The 24,711-nt window shown below is 47.3% G+C and overlaps 4 protein-coding genes across 4 annotated transcripts; 2 read left to right on the top strand and 2 right to left on the bottom strand.

Annotated features, from left to right (window-relative positions):
* Window positions 1–226: 226 nt before the first annotated feature.
* LOC142585891 (putative splicing factor, arginine/serine-rich 7) lies at window positions 227–1,789 on the top strand. The gene has a single exon (XM_075696974.1). The coding sequence runs from the start codon at window positions 328–330 to the stop codon at window positions 1,756–1,758; it is 1,431 nt and encodes a 476-aa protein (XP_075553089.1). The 5' UTR covers window positions 227–327; the 3' UTR covers window positions 1,759–1,789.
* On the bottom strand, window positions 1,755–21,630 carry Nup43 (nucleoporin 43). Its single transcript, XM_075696984.1, has 7 exons — window positions 21,338–21,630; window positions 21,120–21,233; window positions 20,386–20,460; window positions 18,542–18,692; window positions 7,859–7,994; window positions 4,688–4,923; window positions 1,755–1,942 (listed from the first exon to the last, which is right to left on the bottom strand). The coding sequence occupies exons 1-7, from the start codon at window positions 21,458–21,460 to the stop codon at window positions 1,809–1,811; spliced, it is 969 nt and encodes a 322-aa protein (XP_075553099.1). The 5' UTR covers window positions 21,461–21,630; the 3' UTR covers window positions 1,755–1,808.
* Window positions 21,631–21,792: 162 nt separating this feature from the next.
* Ubc7 (ubiquitin conjugating enzyme 7) lies at window positions 21,793–22,639 on the top strand. Its single transcript, XM_075696987.1, has one exon. The coding sequence runs from the start codon at window positions 22,096–22,098 to the stop codon at window positions 22,600–22,602; it is 507 nt and encodes a 168-aa protein (XP_075553102.1). The 5' UTR covers window positions 21,793–22,095; the 3' UTR covers window positions 22,603–22,639.
* A 1-nt stretch (window position 22,640) lies between these two features.
* On the bottom strand, window positions 22,641–24,166 carry Ist1 (increased sodium tolerance 1-like protein). Its single transcript, XM_075696980.1, has one exon. The coding sequence runs from the start codon at window positions 23,713–23,715 to the stop codon at window positions 22,696–22,698; it is 1,020 nt and encodes a 339-aa protein (XP_075553095.1). The 5' UTR covers window positions 23,716–24,166; the 3' UTR covers window positions 22,641–22,695.
* Between the last annotated feature and the right edge of the window lie 545 nt (window positions 24,167–24,711).

Genomic DNA, 24,711 nt, shown 5'->3' with positions numbered 1-24,711 from the left:
GTGGATGGTCATAGGTGGTGTCGTGATACTCATCATCATCATCATGATACCCACATTTACTAAAAGTGACGTCATGATCGCCATGTTTTAAGCACATAATAAAACTGCGTATGTTTAAATAAATCTGAGTTGTTTGGGTGCTTTAAATCTTTTAAGCATAAATATTTTTGTGTTTTTATGCCTCTTTTTTTTGCCTTCAACTACACAAAGCGTGTACGGTCGCAGAGAATAGCCAATCCATACCTACACAGCCGGCGCTGCTGCACAGCAACGTTTGTCTGTCCTTTCCATTCTTCGACTGATGAACTTAACGACGAGATAGAAGCAATGGATACCTGCGTGATCCAAGTAACAAACGTCGCCCCTACAGCCACGGTGGAGCAAATGTCCACACTGTTCGGCTTTTTGGGCAAAATCCTGGAGTTGAAGATGTATCCAGCGGACGAATTCTTGGTGCACCCTGTGGCCAAGGTATGCTACATTCGCTTCGAAGAATCTTGGAGCGTCGGCGTAGCGCAGCACCTCACGAACACGGTATTTGTCGACCGTGCTCTAATTGTTGTACCGGTGGCGGATGGTAAACTTCCAGACGAGAGCAAGGCGTTGGCCCTCACAGCGTCGGCGACGCCGCCCGTCGAGGAGCCCGCGCCTGTCGTCACTGGTTTGGTCAACCAGCTTGCTATGGGAGCTGGTGGTATTCAAGTGATCACAACTCAAGATCCCACGCTGGCCGCCTTGGGCTTGCCGCCGTATCCACCGTTACCGGCTACGATGGACCCCGCTAAAGTGGAAGAGATCCGGCGCACCGTCTACGTCGGCAACTTGGACTCATCAGCCACTACTGAACAACTGCTCAAGTTCTTCAGTCAGATGGGTGAAGTGAAATACGTGCGCATGGCTGGCGGTGAGAGCCAGCCGACACGGTTCGCCTTCGTCGAGTTCACCGAACAAAGCAGCGTGGGCCGCGCGCTGCAGTTCAACGGCATCGAGTTTTGTGGTCGTTCGCTTAAGATAAACCACTCGAACAACGCGATCGTCAAACCACAGGCGAAAAGCTCCGAGGCGGCGCACAAAGAGATTGAAGAGGCTATGCGACGCGTGCGCGAAGCGCAGTCGCTCATTACGGCTGCCATTGAGCCAGAAATGGTGAAGCAGCCGACGGTTGGCTCGCCATTACAACTTGGTGCGGTGGCGACCAGTACCAAACGCAGGAGCCGTTCGAAGAGCCGCTCGAGACGCCGCAGCACCCGCTCCAGGAGTCACAGCAGCCGACGAAGGAGTCGGTCCAGCAGTCGTAGACGCTCGACCAGTACCAGTCGACACCGGCGATCTCACAGGCGGTCGAGAAGCAGGCATCGCTCGCCTAGACGCAGGCGGCGTTCCTCAAGCAGCCGGCGTTCGTCCCGCTCCAGGCGCCATTCGAGGTCCCGGTCTCCCAGCAGCAGAAAGCTGAGACTCAAGGATCCAGACAGGCGTCGCGGCGATTCCCCCCGGGAGAGGCGCCGCCGCAAGCGGTCGCACACACCTCGCAAATCCAGGCGGGGCTCGTCGCCGCTGACGCCACCGCGCCGTAGCGGCAAGAAGCGGCACAAGTCGCGCAGCCCAAAGCGATCTAAGAGTCGCAAATCTCCGAAAGAGGACACAAAGGCCCCCGTTGCGAGGGACTACGACGAAGAAGAAAAAGGCTATGAGCCGGCACGCGAACTGAGCCCAGCCAGTTCTCCCCCGTCCGGGGACATGGATCTCGCCAGCGATTGAACCAATAAAGGGCACTCATTTTATTTCCACATACTGTGGCTTGTTCAATGTCAGCGAGAGAGAAGTAGGAGCGTTTCACTGTCAGAACCAGCCGCTACCAAGGGACCCTGGAGATCAAGGCTGTTCAGCGGTCTCCCTTGAGGACGAACCAGGGCATCCATGTCTACTTCACCCTGCGGCATTCCTGTGCAAGATCATACATGCAAGAGTGAGCGCACTGACTGTCATGCTTGTTAAATTTCAGAAAAACAGAGTTCCGGCACTGCAAGCTACACTGGCAAGTGTGTAGAAGCATTGCACAAACTGTTCCATTAGCCCTATTCACGATTGAGCGTCCACAATGCCTTATATAATTGACAAATTTAAATTTATAATGCTGAAATTCACAATTTACAAGGCCCAAATTTCATTTATGCAAATGCTCGACTTTGGTGTCTCATTTCAAAAATACTGATAGATCCCCCCACACCTTTACACTAGTGGCTCCATACACAAGGCTCACTTAGCATAACATTCTTACTGTTATGTGATGAAGATGTCAGATAAGCACAGATTTTTTTTTTCTCCTATCGGTATGTCGTAATAACCTCATGGTTTGAAGATGAAAATATTCCCAAGCGTTATGTCATCACGTCTATTTGGCTAGAGAGCGGCAAGCAAAGTGTTGGATGCAACCATATTCCAAACTGCTGTTTTTGAAACCTGTGGCTTGTGTCCACCAAGCACCTGCTACTGGGTGTTTTCTGTGAAGTCTATGCAAAGCCTTATTATGATAACGGCTGCAGCTTAAATCTCATTGGACTGCTATTTTTCTAGTTCAGCTGCGAGTCTGCGGTTGTAAAGGTAGTCAGTGCCAAGACTCACCGAGCCACCTGTTAGTTGTTAAATGAGATGCATTGCGAAGGGAATCCTGACACTTTATCAAATCTGCTCATGCTGCACTGGCACTATGAAATGTTCAGGGCTCTAAATGAAAAGTACAGAAGGACACCAGTGATAAAAACAGCTCTTTTGACAGTGCACCAAAGCTGCTGCCTTCTGGCCGATTTACACTCGAGCCGCGTGCTGCACCACCCACCTGCTGCATGCGTGCGGTTGTGAGAAAAATTGCACATGTCGCAGACTGCTGCACAAATTTCGGTTTACACTGGGTCCGCACATGCAGTGCAAACTGAAATTTGTGCGATGTGCAGTTTTTCACACGCATGTGGCAGGCTGCACGGGCGTGAGCGTAGATCAGCCTTTATTCTGTGCTTATTAATTTTGGCCATTCCAATAAAAATGTTCACCTTGAAGAAAAGAAAGAGACTAAGAGGTGTAGCTGTTAGCCTAACCAAATGCCTGGCATGCTAATCAAGATTAAAGTGAAAGATGAAATAAAAAATATAAAAACATGAGAAGTAATAAACAAAATACAGCAAAGACGGTCATTCATTAAATAAGAGATACATTTCGCATTACATTATTACATTATTCCTCTTCCAATGAGTTCAAGCGCTAAGGGTGTCATATTCTTGGCATAGAATTTTGTGCCTGCCCTCAGGGTTTGAGAACGTCGAGGGGTCAGTACTGCAGACTGCGAGTATGAAGACAAAAATACTATGCAAAGTATTGGTTATGTGACGATGTTCTGGATGTCTTAGTAGGGTTTTATGTTCCTGTGCTAGTTGCATGAAATTTAGTCAGGTTATAATTGAGACTAGTTAGTAGCTTATTGAAACAAGGATTAGAATGCACTGTAAAGAAACCTAAGATTCAGCTCAGTGAGTTTTATAAGAATTTTCTGAACAAGAACAGCCCAAACAGTGTGACATATGTTACCTCACACTAGTGTACCAGTGCTACTATTTGGGCACGAAATTCAAAAAGGGAAACTCTGCCTTCAATTTCTTTACTAATAAACTGAAATCTATATTTTTCCACCAAATAATGAATGCAAATCAAGCACCGAGAGAAAAAAGTTATAGAGGCATTTAAGTCTGCTTACGTGTATTGAATGTGAAAGCATTCAGAGTCTTCCACATGATACTTTTCACTTTGTCATAGGCTTGAATTGGGCGAAGTCAATTTTGAGGGAGGGCCAAGTAAATTTTGGGAACGGGCGAGGTCAATTTTGAACGTGGGTCAACTCATCAAATTGGGCAAAGCCAATTTTGGGAGTGGGCTAGGTCAGTTTAGATGTGGGTCAACTCAATTTTCGAATTGGGCAAAGTCAATTTTTCGAGTGTGGACCATGACGTCTGTTTGATGCGTGGCTGTTCACCATGGAATTTTGCACTATGAGCCGCAGCAGGTCCAGCGCTGGGAACGTGATGTCATCACTTGGTCATGCAGGTTTCGGTACCAGGGGATGTTAATGCCAGATTTACTGCTTCATAGCGCATATAGTGCTTTCGCATTAAAGAAAGAAGAATTCACTAGATTGGGTGGTTATTGGTTACAATGTTTATTACTCTGTTCACATTCATTAGGCAAGAAAATGTTGATTATTACTGGAGAAAACAGCAGCCAATGTTTTCTTTCTTGAATTTCCTGCTTAATTCTCATAGTCTGCACATCAATGTGATGTCATGGCTTTCAAAATACTTTTACAAGTTTGAGCTGTTTTGTCACAGGAAGAGTTATAAAACTTCACAGGCTAGGCCTTTTGTTTCTTTGTAATTAAATGTAGTTTTTCTTTACTGACAAACGGTTAAATAGACCTGAGAAAATGCTGTGAAAACTCATGCAAACTGGTGCCAGAAGTTCTAGGTGGTGGTGCCACCTTCCTTTGATTTTTGCATTTTTTTCTTTCTTACCAAGCCTCACCTACCAGTAAGAGCAGGAACTCTGCGATTGAGGAAGTGTGATTTCTTAATACAGCCAAATGTTTAACTTTATATTCATCTTTAGCGTAGCAACTGCAAGGCCATAGTGAAGTGACACAAACCAGCGCCAGGTGCAGCCCAGCACAATAGTGAGCCATCATGTGCACAGAACAGCAGGCTGCCATCTGGATGGAAGACCATGTCTGAGAGAGCACCCTGGGTGGGCGCTGCCAGTGTGACCGTGGCTAGGCGTGTCTGGCGTAGGTCCCACAGGGAGAGCTGGCCGCTTACAGCACCACAGGCAACCAGGTGGCCCTGGCTCTGGTGCTGCGCCAGACATGTCACCTGCTGGCCAGTCCTGGATGCAGTCATAAGTTCGCAGCTGTCAAGCGAAATCTCTGGGCCACAGTAACATTAGCAAATGCACATGAGTTCAAGCTCCTCACCACTGCCCTTACAAAGGATGGTCTTGGAGGCTTTTTCAACCAAGACAAACAGTCAAGGAAGGCACCCAGATGCATGGATTGTGAACAATGACGACATCATAGGAGATGGTCCAAAAGCAAATGTAGAAACTGTATTAGCCAACACAGTTGTGAACTTGACTGACTGTTTTCAAAGGTATCGGCAATGCTGCCATCACCTTATGACATGAGTCAAGAGGTAGCATTGGGCGGAGAGATGTTTTAGAATATGAGGGTAAGCAGTGATGCACAGTGGAAAGAATGCTTGTGTGCAATCTTTTATTTTATTTTTCAGTTGGTGGCTACACACAAGAATAGACTGTTGGGCTAGATGGTTCGTGATGAATAACTTGCAGTGCACAACGGGAAAAAGCAAGGTATACACGTACAGAAAGCCGACACATAACATACAGATATGGCACCCTCAAAGTCTCGGTACAAGAGTGGAGACGCATGTGTAGGAATGAAGATCAGCTGCTGAAAGTTGCTGAAACTTTCAGCAGCATCAGTGTGCTGAAAGTCAAAGGTAGGACGTAATAGGACTGCCAAATTCAAGCAATAGCAGCAAGCTCTTTTATAAAGCACACATGGGAAGAGAAGATGGAGTGAAAAGGAGAAAAACCTGAAATGTGGGTTCGACCAGTGAGCCTGCAGTGTGCACTTACCACAATGCATATTACTCACACATTTAGAGAACACTATAGCGCAAAGGAATGTATCGTAACATGATATCTGCCAACCTATGGACTTCAACATTCGTATAATGTAGCTGACACAATACCGGTAAGAGGGGGGGGGGGGGCAGGCATTTTTTTTTTACAGCGAAGCTTGCATATTCTAACCTCACACACACACAAAAAAAATTTCAAAGGGCCCGTCGCAAGGTCTGGCCATTTTTGGCTGACAGGCACAGAGCATACACTGCACACTAACGATTGTGTCTGCTAAGTATTACATTGCTACGCACCACGGAAAGATCTGAAATTTCAAACCGAATGCCATTTGCCCTACTCCTCACGGCCGCCATGCTCCAAGCCAGAGTACATGTGCTAGTGCACCTACGTACATGTATTTGTGCTGTGACGTCATTCGTAGTGACACATGACCTTAAGAATCATTCAAGGCAACATCTGTTATTTGTGTAATCAGTTGCTTGAATAGATGAATTAAAGTTTGGAGAAATAATAAAAGACACAAACCGAATGTCTGCGTGTTTTTGTTTTACTTGGCACTGCAGCAAGAGAGGTGTAGTTTCGTTTCGTCTCCTTGTTCCCATGTCGTGCAGTCACGCATCAGACACTGAAACTATGCCATTTTCTACCATGTTCCAGTGTATGATCATGCTCTGTGAGCCGCTTGTCTCTGCATCAGTATTCATGTAACACTGACTTATACTACTAGTCAGGTGTCCTCGTGCACAGCGCGCAAAATTGTGCACTGCGTGAAACAAGACAATCGCAAAGCTTGCGCACGATGCCATCAGCGGAAGTGCACCATGCTGCAAATAAGCGACGAGAAAAAAATGAAGTCGGGGGCCCGTGACATATGTTTCAAGTGATCCTCGAGTTCCGGTATGCGAGAGCGCAGGGAAGGAATTTCAATTGCGGAGGCTAGACGGGGCAAGTGGAAAGAGTCTCTCTCTTGGCAGTGGCGCTCGCCTCCTGAAATTATGGGTTTGCGGCACTGAAATATTTTTACCTCGGTTATTAATGAAACGACCTGAAAAATTTTTGCGGCAGAACGCTTCCTAGAGGACACACAACAACTTCAAGCATATAACCAAAATTTGCTATGTGGCCTCGTGAGGGGCCCTTTCAGGGCTAGTTCCCCTAGGATTGTTTCCATGTGTTAACACAAAACTGTCATCGTCAGGATTGGCTCCAGCGTCGGCTCGTTGGAGCTCCTCGACACTACTGTGCAAGCACGCTTGTGCCACTGCTCCCGCATTTGTCGTCGTCATTAATTAATTAAGAAATACAAAGACGTAACCAATTTTACAGCAAATTACAGTGAAGCTGTTAAGGGCTCATTACCCCAGGATCGTGTCCATGTGTAGACGCAACACGTGGGCCGATCCCAAAGACAGTGAAATGCCGCGCCGACCCGCAGCAGAGGTGTAGCAGGCGTTAAGCACACCCATACGTGGGCCGATGCCGAAGATAGTGAAATACTGGGCCTACGCACGGCGGAGGTGAAGTAGGTGTTAAGCACTCCCCATACGTGCGCCAATCCTGAAGATAGTGCAATGCCGGACCGAGCAGTGTCGGAGGGACAGTTCACCATTAAGGGGCTCGCATACGCAGCTACGCTGGTCATCCTTCTTCACAGAGTGGAAGGGCACTGAGTTTTCAAAATCTGCTCTAGGCATACATTTTCTTGTGGGATTTACTTCTAGATTCAGCACACAAGCAGCAGCAAACTTGAAACAGCAGAGACTGAAGAGCCATGCACTGTTTTTAGATCACAATGACTTTTCCATTGACCTTGCTGTTGCCAATATTGCATGCTTCAGGAACTTACTGTATAAGCATGCCTGAAAAAGGTACCTGTCTGCTATAGTTTCACAATCGGAAAACTTTCGAGGGTATGGTCAGAGACCGGCAAGCAATACATTCTTGTGAACAGAACATATTTTTCATAAAGCTTACTGAAACTTTTATAAAATCATAGAATGAGGCCAAGTTTGTACTTTATGAAAAATTCAAAAGAGTTGGCAGGTATGCCCTGTAGATTTTATTTATTTTAGAATAAATTTAAGCAGGACGAACAAGGTGGTGTAGAGAAAGGGTGGCAGCAGGATCAGTGCAATTGCGAGAGCCAGTGGCTCACCATGCGAGGTCCTGTGCTGGTCGTCGGTCGGGTGATGCCAAGTCCCAGAGTTGCAAGTGCCCAGCCAAGTTTCCCACGATCACATGCTCCTGGCGTACATAGGAGAGGCAAGTAGGACATCCACTGTTGGCTCCTTCTGAAAATGCAGTCAGGCCAGTAAAGCATAAGCCATGCATGAGCTAATGTGCAAGTATGGAAATAATGAAGGCCAATTAATTATGTCTACCGAAAACTTAGTTTCACCACATTTCTTGCATCTTCCGAATTATGAAAAGCGTAAAGCTGCAGAATGAACTAAGAATTTTAATTTCTTCAATAAGTTTTGTAAAGTTTACAGAATGTGGACTCCGTACTAAAACTGTGGGGACGTTCAGCACTGGTGTGTCCCCTAATGTTTTCCATGCATGGCTCTTGCATCTCCTGGAATTTGGCTTCCTCGCATAGCACATGCGCTAGAGAAAGTTGGTGTAGCTGCATACTAGTACGAGAGTTGATTCAGACTCATATTTATTTCAGAAGATTGCATGAAATATTGCAAAGTTAACAGTAGAAGGTCCTATAGTTTAAGAACTGTAGGTAAAACCTTCTGTCAGAGTGAAAAAGGAAAATAAGAACAAAGCACATTAGCGATAAAATGTTTGCAAGTGTGAAAATACAAATGAGAATAACCTAAGATATTAACTAGACATAACAGATCAGAAAAGAGAAGAAGCCATACAACAAATAAAAATGATTTCAATTTAATCTTAAACAGTTGTGGGGATGCGCGACTCTCGTGCGTCCCCTGATGTTTTTCCCGTATAGCGCGTCTCCTGTAATCCCACTTCGCCGCGTGGCCTGCGTGACGTCAGCGGCGGTCGATGTGGTTGAAGCGCAGTGCGAGAGATGGCGCGAGTGTTGCGTTGCTAACGCCGCCTCACGGCAGGGTTACTTGGGGGTGCAGGGGAGGACGGACTGTCTCTTCCCCGACGCGTCGGCGAACGGCGTGGGCATCCCGCGCGCCACCGACGGATGCTTCTGCGAGACCGCCTCGCGTGGCCGCCTTCGAACGCGCCACGATTCGTGTGACCATACACGCGAAGGACCAGGCATTGGGGTCCGGCATGGGGCGAACATATTCGCTCGCTTCTGGTCGTGGTGAGTCAGACTTCTAGATTTGTCGCGCGCCCATCGGCATGTTTGTGGATAGCAACTCGGCTAGCAGGCATTGATCTATGAAAGGTGCAATAAATGCCCTTGTGATTGTTTGCACTACTGTGTTGTCGTTCCTTTGTCCCAAGAGCACGAAGGAGAACCCCATATCCCCCACACAGTTTGATAGACATTGGGCCTTTTCGATTTTCGGAGCTCTGGCAGTCAGCTAGTTCCGTTTCTGATAGGAAGCCATGTGGGCTGCGATCCCAAGACAACCCGAACCTGCACAAAGTTTGCAAAATCTAATGCTGGGACAGCTGGCCGAATGTGAACACGCTACCAGCATGGCAGCGCCCAACGAGGCCGACGCGCGCTCGGCGTAGTCTGCCCATTTATGCGTTGCCAGCTTGAAAACGTACAGTTGCATTCAGGGATGCGATCACTTTTGGGCGATTTCGTGCGACTTGGCGCAGGACGCGCACTGGGGCAACCTCACCTTGCGCAGCGCAACAGATGGCCTCTGACGCGGCAGATGACAAGACGCGAAATTGCGTGTAAGTGATTATATAATCGAAAGCGATATCTCGAGGATCCCTGCTCGCAGCGATCACGTCGCCCATCGGCGACATTGACGAGTTGGCGTTGTGTCATCACAAGATATGAAAAAAGCAGGTTATCGGGTATGTCTCATACGCATAAAATTTCGTGCCGACCTGCTTAATTGGGCTTCGATTTCAGAAAGTATGTTGTGGCTGATTGTGCTTCTCATTTTGACCCTAAGGAGCTGGGGATGCGGCTGGCGCATGAAAATGCACGCTGCCTGTGACCAGCGAAACGCTACACACACTGGCCGTAATCATGACAGCAATAAGCTAATGCACATGTGTCTAATGTACTGAGTGCAATCAGTGCTTTCTTAGATCAACGGCCTGCAGTAGAACACATATCAGTTTCGATCTGCCACCTAAGCATACGACGGAGAGACGGAGCGAACAAGGGCTAGCTGCAAAGCCTTCACTAACTGCAGAAAAAGGAGACATATACATACGGCAGTTATATGAAACGGAAGACCACCAGAGAAAGACGAACCCAAAATGTACCACAATGTGTGAATGAGCGTCTACAACTTGCGTGGGACACAATGCAGATAACATGCACGCATGAGAGCGTAGCGCGCTGATCACCGCAGCGAGGAAGCCTTCAGGGGACACATACACACACGAAAGCTTCAAACGGTTCACCACTGCTTGTATCACACAGCTTCGCAATGCGTAACGGAGCGTAAGCACCTAAAAAAGATAACGCTAGAAGTAAGGAAATCCGAAGATGACTGTAGACAGTTGGCTGAGCGAGGTAAATTTAAGTCCTCAAGCGCCCGCGTTGCAATCCGTGAAGTCCCCGCAAAGATGGCGGCGAGCGCCCATCGCCTCTTTTAGGTGTCTGCTAGCCAGAGAACTTACAGAGATCAGCCAGACCAAAATCGTCCTGGCAGGTTCTGGCAGCCCGCAGGTAGCCAGAACCGTCCAGCGCGAGCAAAACGAACGCCCGGTGGAAGTGCATAGTGCGGTGGGCGGAGCAACCCGAGAAAAACAAAGACGCTCTGGCTGGCTCTGGCAGCCAGCGGGTAGCCAGAAGTGGAAAATCGAAGAAGCCCATTGTGTTTTTAACATTTCTTTCTAAGGAATTCCAAAAAGCCATGGGAGAAAGAAACTAGTTTGCTTACCACACTCACTATTTATATTTAGCAAAAGGAGATTGTGCATTCTGGAAAAGCCGATGGCACGAGTTTTGCAAACAGAATGTTGCAAGTAGAACTTGCGAATAGAATGATGGCTTGAGTGTTGCGATCCTATTACCACCTAACGTCATGGATACTTGTGCACAAGACGTACTTTATTCCTCCTCTTTGGCTGTGAACCCATGACATTCCCATACAGCCAATGAGATTGATGTTTGCAGGCGACACTAGCGGCGCCTGGATTCTAACGGTAGTTGCACTGGTAACAGAAGAATGTTTGCCTGTTAATAATAGATAAGGTCGTAAATATTATTCACTCATAATTTAAGAATGACAGGCGACATCTGAATAATTTATGGTTGCTTAGACAGTTAAACATTGTGGGGACTGAGGTATGCCCCAGCGCCTTTGTGTGGGCATTCACCTATTCTATTTCCTACACTTCTCTTTCCACATGCGAAGGTTGTTGGCAGTGACGCTCCACTCGCAGTGGTTCACAGTGGGAGCACTTGCATTGTTGGCGGCAGCTCGCTGCTGTCTGCTGAGTGAGCGTGGGAGATCTCTCCGCGACAGAACTAGGTATGTACGCACTTTCCTTTCGTCCACTGGCTCCTCTGTGTGTCGGACTTGAGCTCGCCTACAATGCCTTTTCAGGTACAGCGAGCAAGTATCCAGTGACATGGTAAAGGGGGAGTGGGGGAGGGTCCTGGGTGCCAGGTTGGGGGGCGGAGTATGTCTGGAGACCCCCCCACCTTCCGCCGGCTTGATTGAACATAAATGGTAAAGAATGCTCCGGTAATCGGCAGCCCGAGCTCATGCACCCGATGTACCAGATGTATAGTGCCACAGAATTGTTGGCTGCAGCTTTATGAACATCCTACGTAACAATTGCACGAATGTGCAGGCCAAAAAATGTAATTCGCTAACTCGTCGCTAAACTATAATCGTTTTAGCAGAACGCGCCATATGCGGTGCCCTCATGTCCCACCATGGTTTGTGCGTTGTCAGTATGTATACAGTGTTCCATTTATCAGTTTTGTATCGTTTGTATTAGTTTTGTATCAGTTTCACGGTGTTGAATAAAAGCACTGTCATAGCAAGTCATAGCTAACCGTCTCTGTGTCATTTTGTTGTTCTTGTCACGGCGTCCCACAAGGCAGGGTAATGAGCCCTATTCTCTTTAGCCTAACTGTGGTTGGCCCTGCTGAGATATTACCCAAGACAATTCACCTATCAATGTACGCTGATGATATTTGTCTCTGGTCTTCTGTGGTGACTTGTGTTCAAGTGCGCGCAAGAATTCAGCGGGCAGCCACCAGAACTTGTTCATATCTCCACAAACAAGGCGTTAGTGTGTCCACCGAAAAATTCGTGTTAATAGCGTTTACGTGCAAACCCATGGCACTGTCCAGTGTTTCTCTCAATGGCCAGGGTATCAAATAACAGGAGTCTCACCACTTCTTAGGTGTGAATATTGACAGGGACATTTTGTGGAGCCCCCACTGCATCTACCTGAAACGGGGACTAATTTTAATTGTACATATGCTGAGGTTCCTGTGCGAAAAAACCTGGAGCACGCTGGTACGGTCCATGCTGCAGCTGTACAGAGCACTGTTTCTGGGCTTTTTACGATACAGCTTGCCGGTTTGGCGAACACATCTAAAGCAAACATTCATACCCTTGAAAGTATGCAAGGCCAGGCTCTACGGTCTCTACGGTCTACATGTCTTGAGCTACCACGATGCGCCTCGACTCACACAACAATCATGATTGATAAAGACTACTTGGTTCCAACATATCTAACGATTGACAACTTTAGAGCACACATTCGACATCTGTGTCGCATACCAAGTCACTAAATCGCTGCTTTGCCAGCGCAAAGACATGAAGCTACATTTTCCAAACTTGTTGCGACACATCAAGGCTACCTTCTATCGGGCTTTACACCAGCACCAAGACCACTGTTACCCCTCTGGTGCCTATGACAGCCACAAGCACGCTTCATGACTCTGGGAATTACGAAGACCCATCATTCAACAACGGCTCTACGTCAGTTCCCACTGTCATTACTGAACAAGGCATATGAACAAACAATGCACAGAAGACCTACGGGCCCCGGGTGCCAGACGGACTAACTATGCCACTCTGCCTACCTTGTATTGACCCTTTCCACATGCAGTCGTACTGCGCCGAGCTGGATTTATCGGAGGTCCAAGCCAAAGGAGATAGCCCGAACTCTCGTGAGTGGGCCCATTGGTAATTGTAAGAGGAAGCAGCATAGCCGAAGACTTTTCCTAGCTGAGAAGACTTTTCCTAGCGGCAGCCCTGTCTGTACTTTTGCCCTTGGCGCGGGAACGCTTTGATTCCTGCGCCAGCCTGGGACCAGGCGTTTGTGCAGTGTTGGGTGCAGCTGGAGACAATAAATGGTTTCTGCTAACTCGGGGCAATACTGTTTTCTCTTGCATATGCAGTGCTCGGTGCCCCCTTCAGCGGCCTGAGCACGCGAGACGATAGCGGATGTGGTCTTGTGGCTCGCTAAGCTCATAGCCACAGTGGTCGATGCTCCTGTGACATACTAGACCCCCACGACATATAGTATTGAAAGCACAAGGACACCCGCAAAGCATCAACATTGCAGCCAATATGAAGTCTGCTTCTGATATTGTCATGATGGCAGCCCGCTTACTCTGGCCAAGTATCTCCTAAATTTTCTCTTGTTCCAATAATTCACATTTTTCTTTTTGTATTACGCACTCAGAAGTAACTTGTACATTTACCTTTGAAGGTTGGCGCAGCCACATAGGCCAAGCAATATCACAATGCTATATAATCATACAAACTTGGTGCAAATAAATTGCTTTATTATGATGGGATTGATATTTACGAGTAATAAAAGGTATGAGTGGGGTGTTCAGACAATATACTGGTGCATAAGTATTTATACTACGTACAGCCCCACCACATATGTTTGGATGACACAATCTGTCTGCTACTGAATGAAAAGATGCATCTAACTGCAAGAAGCCTCTGCTAGCATGGTGAAAGTATTGTAAGGCTGAGCATCCGTCATTGTAAGGTCAAGAATAACAGCAGTGACAAACTGCGCTCCCTCAGAAAGGACGGGCTAACTCAAATGAATGACCCGGCTCTTACTCTCCACCAGGTCAACCAAGCACCAAATTTGTTCAGCCGGGTGCTGAACCCTTTCTTCCCTTGTCATATGAGAAGGAGAACGAATCGTAAAACCGATTCCCCTCCCGTATGGCGACTATAGTGGGTGAAACAGGGGTCAGTGCACGTAAGAATCGACAGGCATGCGTCGAAATGCGAGAGCCACGAGCAGAGATAGGGGAAGGCCAGTTAGGCAACCAGCGCTAGCAGCGAGAGAAAGCACAACTCCATCCGTGCCGGGCTGTACTGCTTTCCTTTCTCCTTTCATTTTTTAACTGCCTTGATAACTGCAGTATAGAGCACTCACGGGAAGTCCCAACTGTAACCACGCAACGGTGAGGTTACGTACATCCTAGCAGCATCCTGGGCTCTAACACCCAGCTAAGTGTAGAAGAGTGAGAGCCTGCTAAAGCACTTCACACTCTCTGTAAGTGTAAATAGTTCGCCTGTAGAATACAGCTCATTATACTTGTTCTACGTTTCCTGTCTGCTACTTCATGCTGCCGAGCTACCTCAAAGGGACCTTGTCTCTCAACACCATGGGAAAAGAAACTTTACTGGCATGGTAATAAAGATTTTGTACTTTTGTAGCTGAAGATGTTGCACCACTTCATTCACGGTATTCAGCAAACTGTAGCTCGGCTTGAGCTTAAGGGGACATGCTACAGTAAAACCTTGTTAAACCGTACCCGCTTAAACAGTAGTTTCGTATTAAAAGTAGTAAAGTCAAATCTCTGACTCAGCGGCTATTGAACATAATGTGTTTTGTATCCGCATATACCGTACCAGCTTATTGCGTACGCATCAGTTAAAACGTAGCGTTTCCACTTTTCGTCGTGCAAACACGGCGGTGCGTCATCTCCATCGAGCGGCCTGGCAGAACAACGAGCCTCAGAGATCGGAACAACGGCCTCCAAGCGCCTTGCGCGTTTGCGCGTGAAGCCACATCAACATCATTTCGGCGCCGTGCCAGAGAGCGTTGTGGCGTCGTGCAAGCAAGGACTCACATCATGCCGAAGCTCGGATAAAAAAAAAGAGGCCGAGTGCTCAGCACAGAAGAAAAATTAGACATCATCTGTGCTATCGAACGTTACACGGAGAAGTCGGCGCTAGCAAGCGACAGGGATCTGCTGTTGACTACGGTGTGTGGCATATGGAATGCGAAGAAGTTGCTCAGTAGTGCTGCTGCGACCACAAAAAGATCTCGGCTACGAAGTTCGACTTTTTGCCATCGTTGCCTCTGCTGTTGCCATATAATTATGTCAGTACCGTCACGGTCAGAGTAACGAAAGTCATCTGTAGATGAATAGATTATTGTCATGGTGCTTGGTCATTACAGCTTGTAATTGAGGTATCTTGACTCCTCTGGCTACTGTACAGGTCAGTACAGAATTCTTCCACTGCTTTTACTATATCTTCAAGATTGCTGATGATATAACCCTGCTTATATTTCAGTGCATACATCTTGGTTTTTTCTATGCCAAGTTACTTTCTCATCGATTTGAGGCTACGTCCATTTTTTATGGCTTCTTCAGCATTTCTCACATTATAGTTTCGAGTATCACTTATTTTCACCTTGTTAATCAGTTTTGACAGTTACGCGAATTCCATCTGATCTCCTGAGTTGAACACTTTCATTTTTTGTCGTTTCTTTATTAGGTCCTTTGTTACTTGGGAGAGCTTGCCTATTGCTTGCCTTGGTGCCTTGCCTCCTACTTCAATTGCTGCCTCTGAAGCCAACCTAGTAACGGTCTCATTTATTAGCTTTATGTCATCATCATTTCTCTGTTCTAAGGTTGCATATTTGTTTGCAAGTACCAGCCTGAATTTGTCTGCTGTTACCCTTACTGCCTCTAGGTTGACCTGTTTCTTCTTGACCACGTTTGCTCTTTCTCTCTTCAAATTGAGGTGAGTCCTAGCCCTCCTTAACTTATGATCACTGCACTTTACCCTACCTATCACTTCTACATCCTGCACTATACTGGGACCAGCAGAAAGTATGAAGTAAATTTCATTTCTTGTTTCACCATTAGGGCTTTTCCAGGTCCACTTTCTGTTGCTACGCTTCCTGAAAAAGGTGTTCATTATTCAAAGTTTATTGCTTTCTGCGAATTCTACTAGCATCTCTCCTCTACCGTTGCTAGGATCTATGCTGTAGTTGCCAATTGCTTGTTCACCAGCTTGCTTTTTTTCCCACTTTTGCATTGAAGTCTCCCATTACTACAGTATACCGAGCTTTCACTTTTCTCATTGCTAATTCAACATCTTCATAAAACTAATCTACTTAATCATCATCATGACTGGATGTTGGAGCGTATGATTGAACTACATTTAATCTATACCTCTTATTAAGTTTGATTACGACTACTGCTGCCCTCTCATTAATGGATGGATGGATGGATGCCCCTCCTATTTTATTATTATTTTTTTCCCTTTCTTTATATCCTCTTTTCCTTAACCTAGTTTTCACTCCCCTCCTTCCCCCCAAAATAACTATCTAAAAAAGTAGAGAAACCATTATCTCCCCGGTTTATGGTATTATCTATCCCTTGACTTCCTCCACCAATCCTCTAGCCTCCCCTTCGTTACTGCCACTCTTTTCTCGTCTATCTGCCCTCGTTCCCCGGGAAAACCTAATGCCCCTTCCATATCTGCCACTGTTCCCTCTGCCAAGGTCGGGCGAAGGTCTGTGCATCTCAGCACTATATGCTCAGTGGTCTCCATTTCGGCTCCGCAAGCTGCGCACCGAAGGTCCACGTCTTCAAATTTAGCCCTGTATGTTTTCGTTCTCAAAACCCCCGTCCTAGCTTCGAATAATAGTGAGCTGCCCCGCAAGTTATCAAATAAGAGCTCTCTCTTAATCTCCTGTTTTTGTGACCTATACATTGATAGCGCTGGCTTTCCGAGCATTCTTTCTTCCCACATTTTTCTTTCCGTCTCCTTCACCTCCTTTCCCACACTAGAACCACGTTGGACCCCCTCCCTCGGCTGTAGGTATCTATTCCTCAGCTTCCTCGTTCTGAGTGTCCACTTTGTGTTTAAACTTTTCATGTACAGATACTTGTACACTTTTCCTGCCCACCTTTTTTCCTCCAATGCTGGGAGTCTCTGTTCAAATTTTAGTTTACTTATTGCCTCTCTACCTTCGAATGACGTCCATCCCATGTCCCCCTGCACTCCCTCATTAGGGGTGCTCCCGTGTGCTCCTAAGGCCAACCTGCCTACACTTCTCTGTCTCGTTTCCATGCATGCCTGAACTTCCAATTTCATGCACAGTACTGAATTTCCGAATGTGAGGCCAGGTACCATAACCCCTTTCCATACGTCCCTAACCACCTCGTACCTATTATAGTTCCAAAGTGCCTTGTGTTTCATTACAGCTGAGTTCCTTTTCCTTTTTTCGATGATAATTTTTTCCTGTTCTTCCAAGTACTTTTTGCCCTCGTTTAGCCATATGCCCAAATACTTGTATTTTTCAACATGATCAATCTTAGTGCTTTGTATTTCTAATGGTTCCCCCCTTTCTTCATTGTATACTATTATCCCCGACTTCTCTCTACTGAATTGTAGTCCCAATTTTTCCCCCTCCTCTCCACATATGCTCATTAGTTCCTGTAGCCCTACTCGGGTGTCAGCAAGCAGTACAATATCATCTGCATACATCAGTCCGGCTAGTACTTGAGCTACCTTCTGCCCTTCCAGCATATAGCTTATGTCAGTTCCTATTGTGCTCTGTTCTAGTCTCTTTTCCATTTGGCTCATGTAGATCATAACATTTGTCAATGTTGCCCGCTAATGCTGTAGAATTTGTCAATGTTGCCCGCTATGTCCTTATGGATTAGGAGTCATACCCCGCATTGCTTCTTATCTGGGAGACCTCTATAGCAGAGGGCATGGCCATTAGTCAGCACTGCATAAGCCTCACCAGTTCATTTATGTTTTACTAGTAGAATTAACCCTGGGAGTGTCAGCCAGCACCACCACTCGCAAACCTTGGTGGCAGATGTGGAACATCCTTTCTGCCACAGGCGTCATGAGTATGCCATCTTTTTTGGGTGAAGGCAACTGGTCAATAAACTCGCACGTGCCACCTGAACGCATCGCACGCGTAATGTAAAGACGTGGGATCGTTCCCCAACTGTGGCCTGTTGTTTTTTTCATCCATACTCATTTCCAATATTTATCATTTCTTTAATTCAATTAGTAAGTGCAAGTAATTTCTCCTATGTTGTCCTTGGTGTCTGTTTGTTGGCTTCTCATGATATGATTAATAAAAATCGAGTCCCTCGGTCATTTTTCTTCTCGAATACAATTTTCTGTATCATGAGTGGTTTACAACAGCTTTCTAGGTATAAAGAGTTACGTCAAGAGAGCTATGCCATATTTTCACAGTGGCAGCACCGATTCCATCCTTCCTTTACATCGTTTTCTCACTTAGGCAAGCTTTGTCACTGATGAACATGATGCTAGGGAAACAGTTTAGCACAAACCTTTCTATTCTAGCATGACCTACTTCTAAGTGCTTTGGAAGAGTCAGCTGAGGGAGTTAATTGTGTGGTATGAGAGTTAAGTTCATACAAAGTATTTGTCATGGTTTGCTACAAGTCTCTACAATAAAGAAAGATGAATTGCACACTTACCAATAATTCTTGATGCCTCAGGACGACCAGGAGTGAGCTGGCACAGTCTGCCATCTTCACCGACAGTGGCGAGTTTAGCTGGGCCACGGGCTGCAATGGCAGTGCATGGATAGCCAGGATGCAAGTGGCTCCATCGCTGCTGTTCCTGCAGCTGCACAGCAACATCACCAGACATTGCATAAGTGCATGCAAGTGCAGACAGGTGCATAAGCAGGGGGGCATAGCTACGCAGAATATGAGCCGAGGGTCAAGGAAGAGGACGGAAAGGAGTGTGGCTTTGAATCATCCACACTATGCTCATTTAATAGAGCACGCTATGATAAAATTTTTGTGAGATAGCATTGCTTGAGAGAAGTTCTCTGGGTCTAAAGGATTCTCCTAGGTTTAAAAAAAAATGATTTCTGCCATCCTTTAATTTCATTTTAGCCACATGCATAACAAATTATGGCCATCTTGTTCACAACTGCCTCTCCTTAATACTTAAGTCTGCTAGCATCAGCATTTACTTGAAAAAGGTTCTCATCATACAGCCAGAATATTGCTACCTTTATGCAGGTACTCAACCTTTCAAGCACTGTCACACGAGACTCGAGAAATTTGCTTCCCCAATGCAAGGGGAGAGCGCCCCATGACAATGATGTCACGCTTTCGACAGGTAGTACAGCCCTATGGAGATGGAAGGACTATGCCTGAAAGCCAGGAAACAGCCCTCACGGCTGGGGAGGCATGAGTACCCAAACTTTGCTAGTGCATCTGCTCAGCAGCAGCATGTGATCTCACTGCCTACAGGGAATAGAAAGGAGGCCTGCCTAAAACATTATCGTGGATAATCCCACCCTTGATCCTCTACAGAAGTCTCCTGCACAATTACACATTTAGAGAGCAGTGGAGTAACACTACCAAAAGTATTGATACATTTGTTTTCCTGTGTAGACAAGGCACCTTACAAGTATCAAGAGTCCAAATCTGTCAATTCTGCTGTGGTTAGTATTTCCTATAGTCCAACTTTCACACCAAGGGAGTAGAATGCGACAGTAATATGCACTGGCACATGCTTATACCATTTACCGGAGGAACCTTTGGCTTGAGACCGAGCACTTCTGTTGATTCTGAGGGTGTATTTGGATTGTCGTTGCCTTAACAGTTATTCACAGTTGCCACTGATCTACATCACCACTGATCTCTACATCACCCTCTATGGAGCCTTAACAATTGCCAGGCAGCCAGACTAAAGTGACTAAGTGACTTAGCGATGTTCATGCCATCATCAATCAATGTGGCCATTATTACAGTGACACTAGGCAGCACATGCTCAGAAGCAAAGCTGCTTCAGTGCTTTCTTTACCAAGAGCAAATGTGCAATGGATGAGATGATACTGCCTCACTCTACAAAGGCTAGCTTACATGACTAGAAAAAAAAGAAAAATACATCACACTGAAAACATAGACTTCTCTCCATTCCAGCCTTCTATCAAGGCACTGCATTCTTTCCAAAAAGCAAAAGCCTCTCTACATCCCTGCAGTCACTGTGTATGGTAATCCATAGCCTAGGAAAATGATGGCTGACATACCCATTTCTGCTCTGTTCGCCAGAACATCAAAAGCATATTGCAATAACCTTGGCGACTATATTGAGCTGTTGAGCAATGCCCATACTCTGCCCTTCCAACTGCATCAACGGCTTTGGAAGTCTGCACTTTCCATTGTGAAATGTAAGTAACACCATTTGTGTTGGGATGCATTTTGCTGCTGTCTATGTAGGCTTTTATTGTTCACATAAAAAAATCTGTCCCTGAATAACAAATCTCATTGTGATTGAAATGAATGTGAAGTTGTGCACAGACCTCATTGCTGCAGCAGCGGTAGAGCCGTACTTCTCCAGAAGACAGAGCAGCTGCCAAGATGTCTGCACCTGCAAACTACAGAATGGTGTATCCATGTGCACCAGAGCACTCTAGAAATCCTACAGTCACAAACAGTGACCACAAAAGAACTGGTAATGTTAACATTACCAAATCATTTGTGGTCGGTTGTTTGTCTTTGGCTTTCATTTTATATTCTAACCTGGCCAGCCTGATTCCGTCACACTCTCGATTACTCCCTCCATACGTAACCACCTTTTGATACAGAGAACTACTGTCTGGCTTATGTGGCAACTCTTGACCATGTCACAACCTGACCCTGATGCCGCCTCTTTGTTTAATTTGCCACTGTGGCTACCTTCTGCCTTCATTTGCACAATTCCTGCACTATGGTGTGTCACGGTTTCCGCGTGCCACTGATACATGGTAGCTTCTGCATCTTATAGTGTTACCGAAACCGTCCCCCAGGCGAGGTTGACGAGATCTGGATGACATGATGCCCCTGTCGTTCAATGTTTGCCAGCTGCAACATGCTCCTCACCCTGCTTGGTCCCACATATTCCACTGCCTCGTCATCCCCTCATGTTTACCCCCTCGGCAGGTTGCCAATGAGTCGTTCGTGTAGGCAAAAGCAGCAATCGTGAAATTCAGCCGCTCAAGGAATCCGATCGCGACTTAAAATGTCATGAACATGCTTCAGCAGGATTGGCACTCACACAGAGATCACCCGTGTCCGACACCAGTTCAACCGTGTGAAGGCGATGCATGCCGGCGTCGGGGGAATCTTCGCTCGGTTTGGCAGAGCATGCCCACAGGGACAAAGTGTTCGGCTGAAGAAGCACAATTCCCGAAATTTCAATAATGCAGTTGCCATAAAAGAAACAATCATGCAGACATAAATTGCCATCTTGGGCTTGAGCACGTTTCTTTTTACCTTGTCGTCCCAGCTGCCAGAAACCAAGCAATACTCGTGCGTGTTGAGTAGACCTTGACTTTCTGGTTTAAAACGAACGCGGCTCACCTTTGTGCCGACATACTTTACATTTACCTGCACCATTTCTGCGACCGACGCAGTCCACTCAAAGAACAAAGATTCAATTTACGTTCGCACTTTGCGCAAGCGACTAGCGTCAAAACATACCCATAGAGAAATGACATAACGCCGAAGACGCCCGCGCGACTTCCCATATGGAGCAGGAGCAGAGCAGGAGCAGTCGAACCCTTCAATAGATTGAATGCCTCCGAGCACAAATACTATACTTGTGGCACTTACAACAGTAGTAAATACCATTTTCAAGCTTTATTTGTCCATCATTAACATTAGCGATTCAACTAGCAACCTATATAAAATTTCAGCTAGCGCATGCTGCCCTCTTGCGACACTTTTGACTTTGACAGAAGCGGCCGCGCAAGCTTCTCGAGCGTGCGTCGTTGGCGTCGTCGCGGAGCGAGGTCGGCCAGGCCAGGCGAAGCCTCGGCCTAAATCAGGTGAAGATACGTGAAAGACGGTCGGCAAATTATCCACTACCGAACTAGGGGCACCAGCGACGACCAGCGAAATCGTGCGGCCTCGCAGTTGACTCGGAGCGAGGGCTTCCGCCGCTCAGTGGAAGCACCACCTGATAGGGCCGAGCTCCTGCTCCTTTCCGCAACATCGCCGTGGCTTCGTGAGGACAGCCAGCGTACCGAGTGATGGCCGGGTCGGCGTTGCGCAGATTGATGGCCGAGTACAAGCAGCTTACGCTGAACCCGCCCGAAGGCATCATAGCGGGACCGGTGAGCGAGGAGAACTTCTTCGAATGGGAAGCGCTCATCACTGGACCTGAGGGCACCTGTTTCGAAGGCGGCGTTTTTCCGGCCAAGCTCACATTTCCCCCAGATTACCCGCTCAGTCCACCGAAGATGCAGTTTACCTGCGAGATGTACCATCCCAACATCTACGCGGACGGCCGCGTATGCATATCAATCCTGCATGCGCCAGGCGAAGACCCCATGGGCTACGAGTCCAGCGCCGAGCGTTGGAGCCCCGTGCAAAGCGTGGAGAAGATTCTGCTCTCCGTGGTCTCCATGCTGGCCGAGCCCAACGACGAGAGTGGTGCCAATGTAGACGCGGCCAAGATGTGGCGCGAGGACAGACAGCAGTTCAATCGCATTGCCGACCGTCTGGTGCGCAAGTCGCTCGGCATGCTTGCTTCCTGAAACTGCCCGACCAATAAATTCAACAGTAAAAAACGAAGTGCACAAGCATTCCTTTATTCTATGCACAGCAGAAATATGCAAACGCGCCGCGCTTTACTTCCTTTTCTTGAGTTCCTCGAATCGGCGCGTCAAGTCGTCAAAGTCGAGGTCGTCTTCCTTGGAAGGCGGCTTCGGCAAGCTGCCAGAAGGTACTGACGGCAAGTCAGGCAGTCCGCTCACTGCACTATATGGTGGCAGGCCCCCTTCGCCGAAGCCGACAGTGTGCGGGTTTATAGCTGGGAACGGAGCAGCGACAGGTGGTGCCTTGGGAACTGGCGGAGGCCCAGGGAAGTTCATAGGCTGGGGCGCAAACGGTGGAGCCTGAAAGTCGCATCCTGGCGGAGGTTTGAATGGTGGCGCGTTGTAGTCCGGTCCCACTGTCGGCGGTGGCGCGTAGTCTACGCCCTGCGCTACACTGCCAGGCACAAACTGGGGGTAGGGATCGGTGATAAAACCGGGTGGTCTAGCCGCAGCGCCAAGATCGATCAATGGAGGCTGCGATGTTTCGTCGCTTGGTTCTTCCATGACAGATTTGTCCGGCTCGTAGGGCACGTCGTGGCTCTTCGCTATCTCTATCAGGTACTGCTCTACAAGAAGTCGCGGTGGCGCTTGGACGCTCAACTTCTGCATCAGCTTTGGACTCACCGTTGACAGCCCGTTATCGCGGGCCGCCTGTGCGTAAGGTTTACCGTACTTGATCGCCAGCTGATCGGCGACCGCCTTCAGCTCGGCGACGTCAGCCTGTAGCCGCGGCGCCACCCAGATGAGGCTTGAGACAGCTTCCGAGAGACCTTCATCCAGCGTTTTCATTTGTTGAAGGAGACCAAAACGTGCCAACAAAAGATCACAGTAAACTTCAACGAGTTCCATAGCTTCGACGAGGTAATCCTCACGAATTATGTGCTCCACGCGGATCCTTGCCCTTTCAGTTTTCCCATTTGCCAGGTGCTCTGCGATCTCCTTACGAGCCTTCTGCGCTAGCTCTGTTTTCTTACGTTCAAGCAACTTCAGACGGTTTATCGTTAGTCTCAAGTTGGTCTTCAACTTGGCGTAGTTGGGACCCGAGGAAAACATGTCTGCGCTGGTGTCACGGTCGCCTGGCAGCAGAAAAAGGGTTTCTCTGAAGTGTCCGGGAGCGCTTCCTACCTTCCAGACATGGGAAGCACAGCAGCCGTCGGTTTTCTGAACGCAGACAGAGATGCCAGAGACGCGTCGCTGAATGCACTCTGTTTCTAGGTGTGGCGTCACACTTGCCCGCCCCACTTGCAGCAAATTTCGCCAGCCGGATAGATTATGGCTATGGAATGACTCACATTCGACTTTAAATCTAGCCTGGGCTAGCCACCCTCCCTACCTGGGCTTTTGAGCGAATATGTCCTTGCGGCTCGGTCAACTCGGTTGCTACAGGAAGCGTGCCATCGTTTCGTGGTCATAGAGTTTCCTAGTAATTATAAACTATGATCGTCGCAGCTAGCAGTGGCAGCCGTTTTGCTTGTTTACATCATAACCTACTGGAACGTCAGAGCAATGGTCAGACCTTCACGGATATCCGGCTTCTAGTACACTGTACTCTCGTTCAACCGTTGGCGTCGCTTTCATAGCCTGTTCGTCTGCTACTCTGCGGTTGACTGGTGCGGCTGTTGTGTTGTGACGAACTGCTTGCCTAGTTGATGATTTTTTATGCAGAAGGCATGCCATCGTGGCTATAGAGTTTGCTAGTAATTATTATTGCATGAAACTTTTTGTGACAGTGATGTTACAAGGCTTTGATCGGTCACTTGGCTCCAAAAGTTTAGTCGAACCTGAAAAATAATGTCGGTGCGTGCAGTCCGCTTCTCTCTAAAATAGCGTTAAATAACCACTCCTATTGCCTCTTTCGGTCAGTAGCAAGCCGCACAGATATTGTACACGAAGTCACATTGTTTATAGAGTTCGTAAACAGTTTCAATGTACACGTTGTAAAGTTCGCTTCTGCGCTCTTTAGAAACTGGAATCCACCGTAACTTTCGATGACAGAACAATTACCACTCATTTTACCTCTTAAAATGTCTCCGTGAATGCGTCGCGAGT

Source organism: Dermacentor variabilis, chromosome 6 (genome assembly GCF_050947875.1).
Source record: "Dermacentor variabilis isolate Ectoservices chromosome 6, ASM5094787v1, whole genome shotgun sequence".
NCBI classification, from domain to species: domain Eukaryota; kingdom Metazoa; phylum Arthropoda; class Arachnida; order Ixodida; family Ixodidae; genus Dermacentor; species Dermacentor variabilis.
The sequence above is the reverse complement of the archived record's forward strand: the minus strand, read 5'-3'. Positions and strand labels throughout refer to the sequence as shown.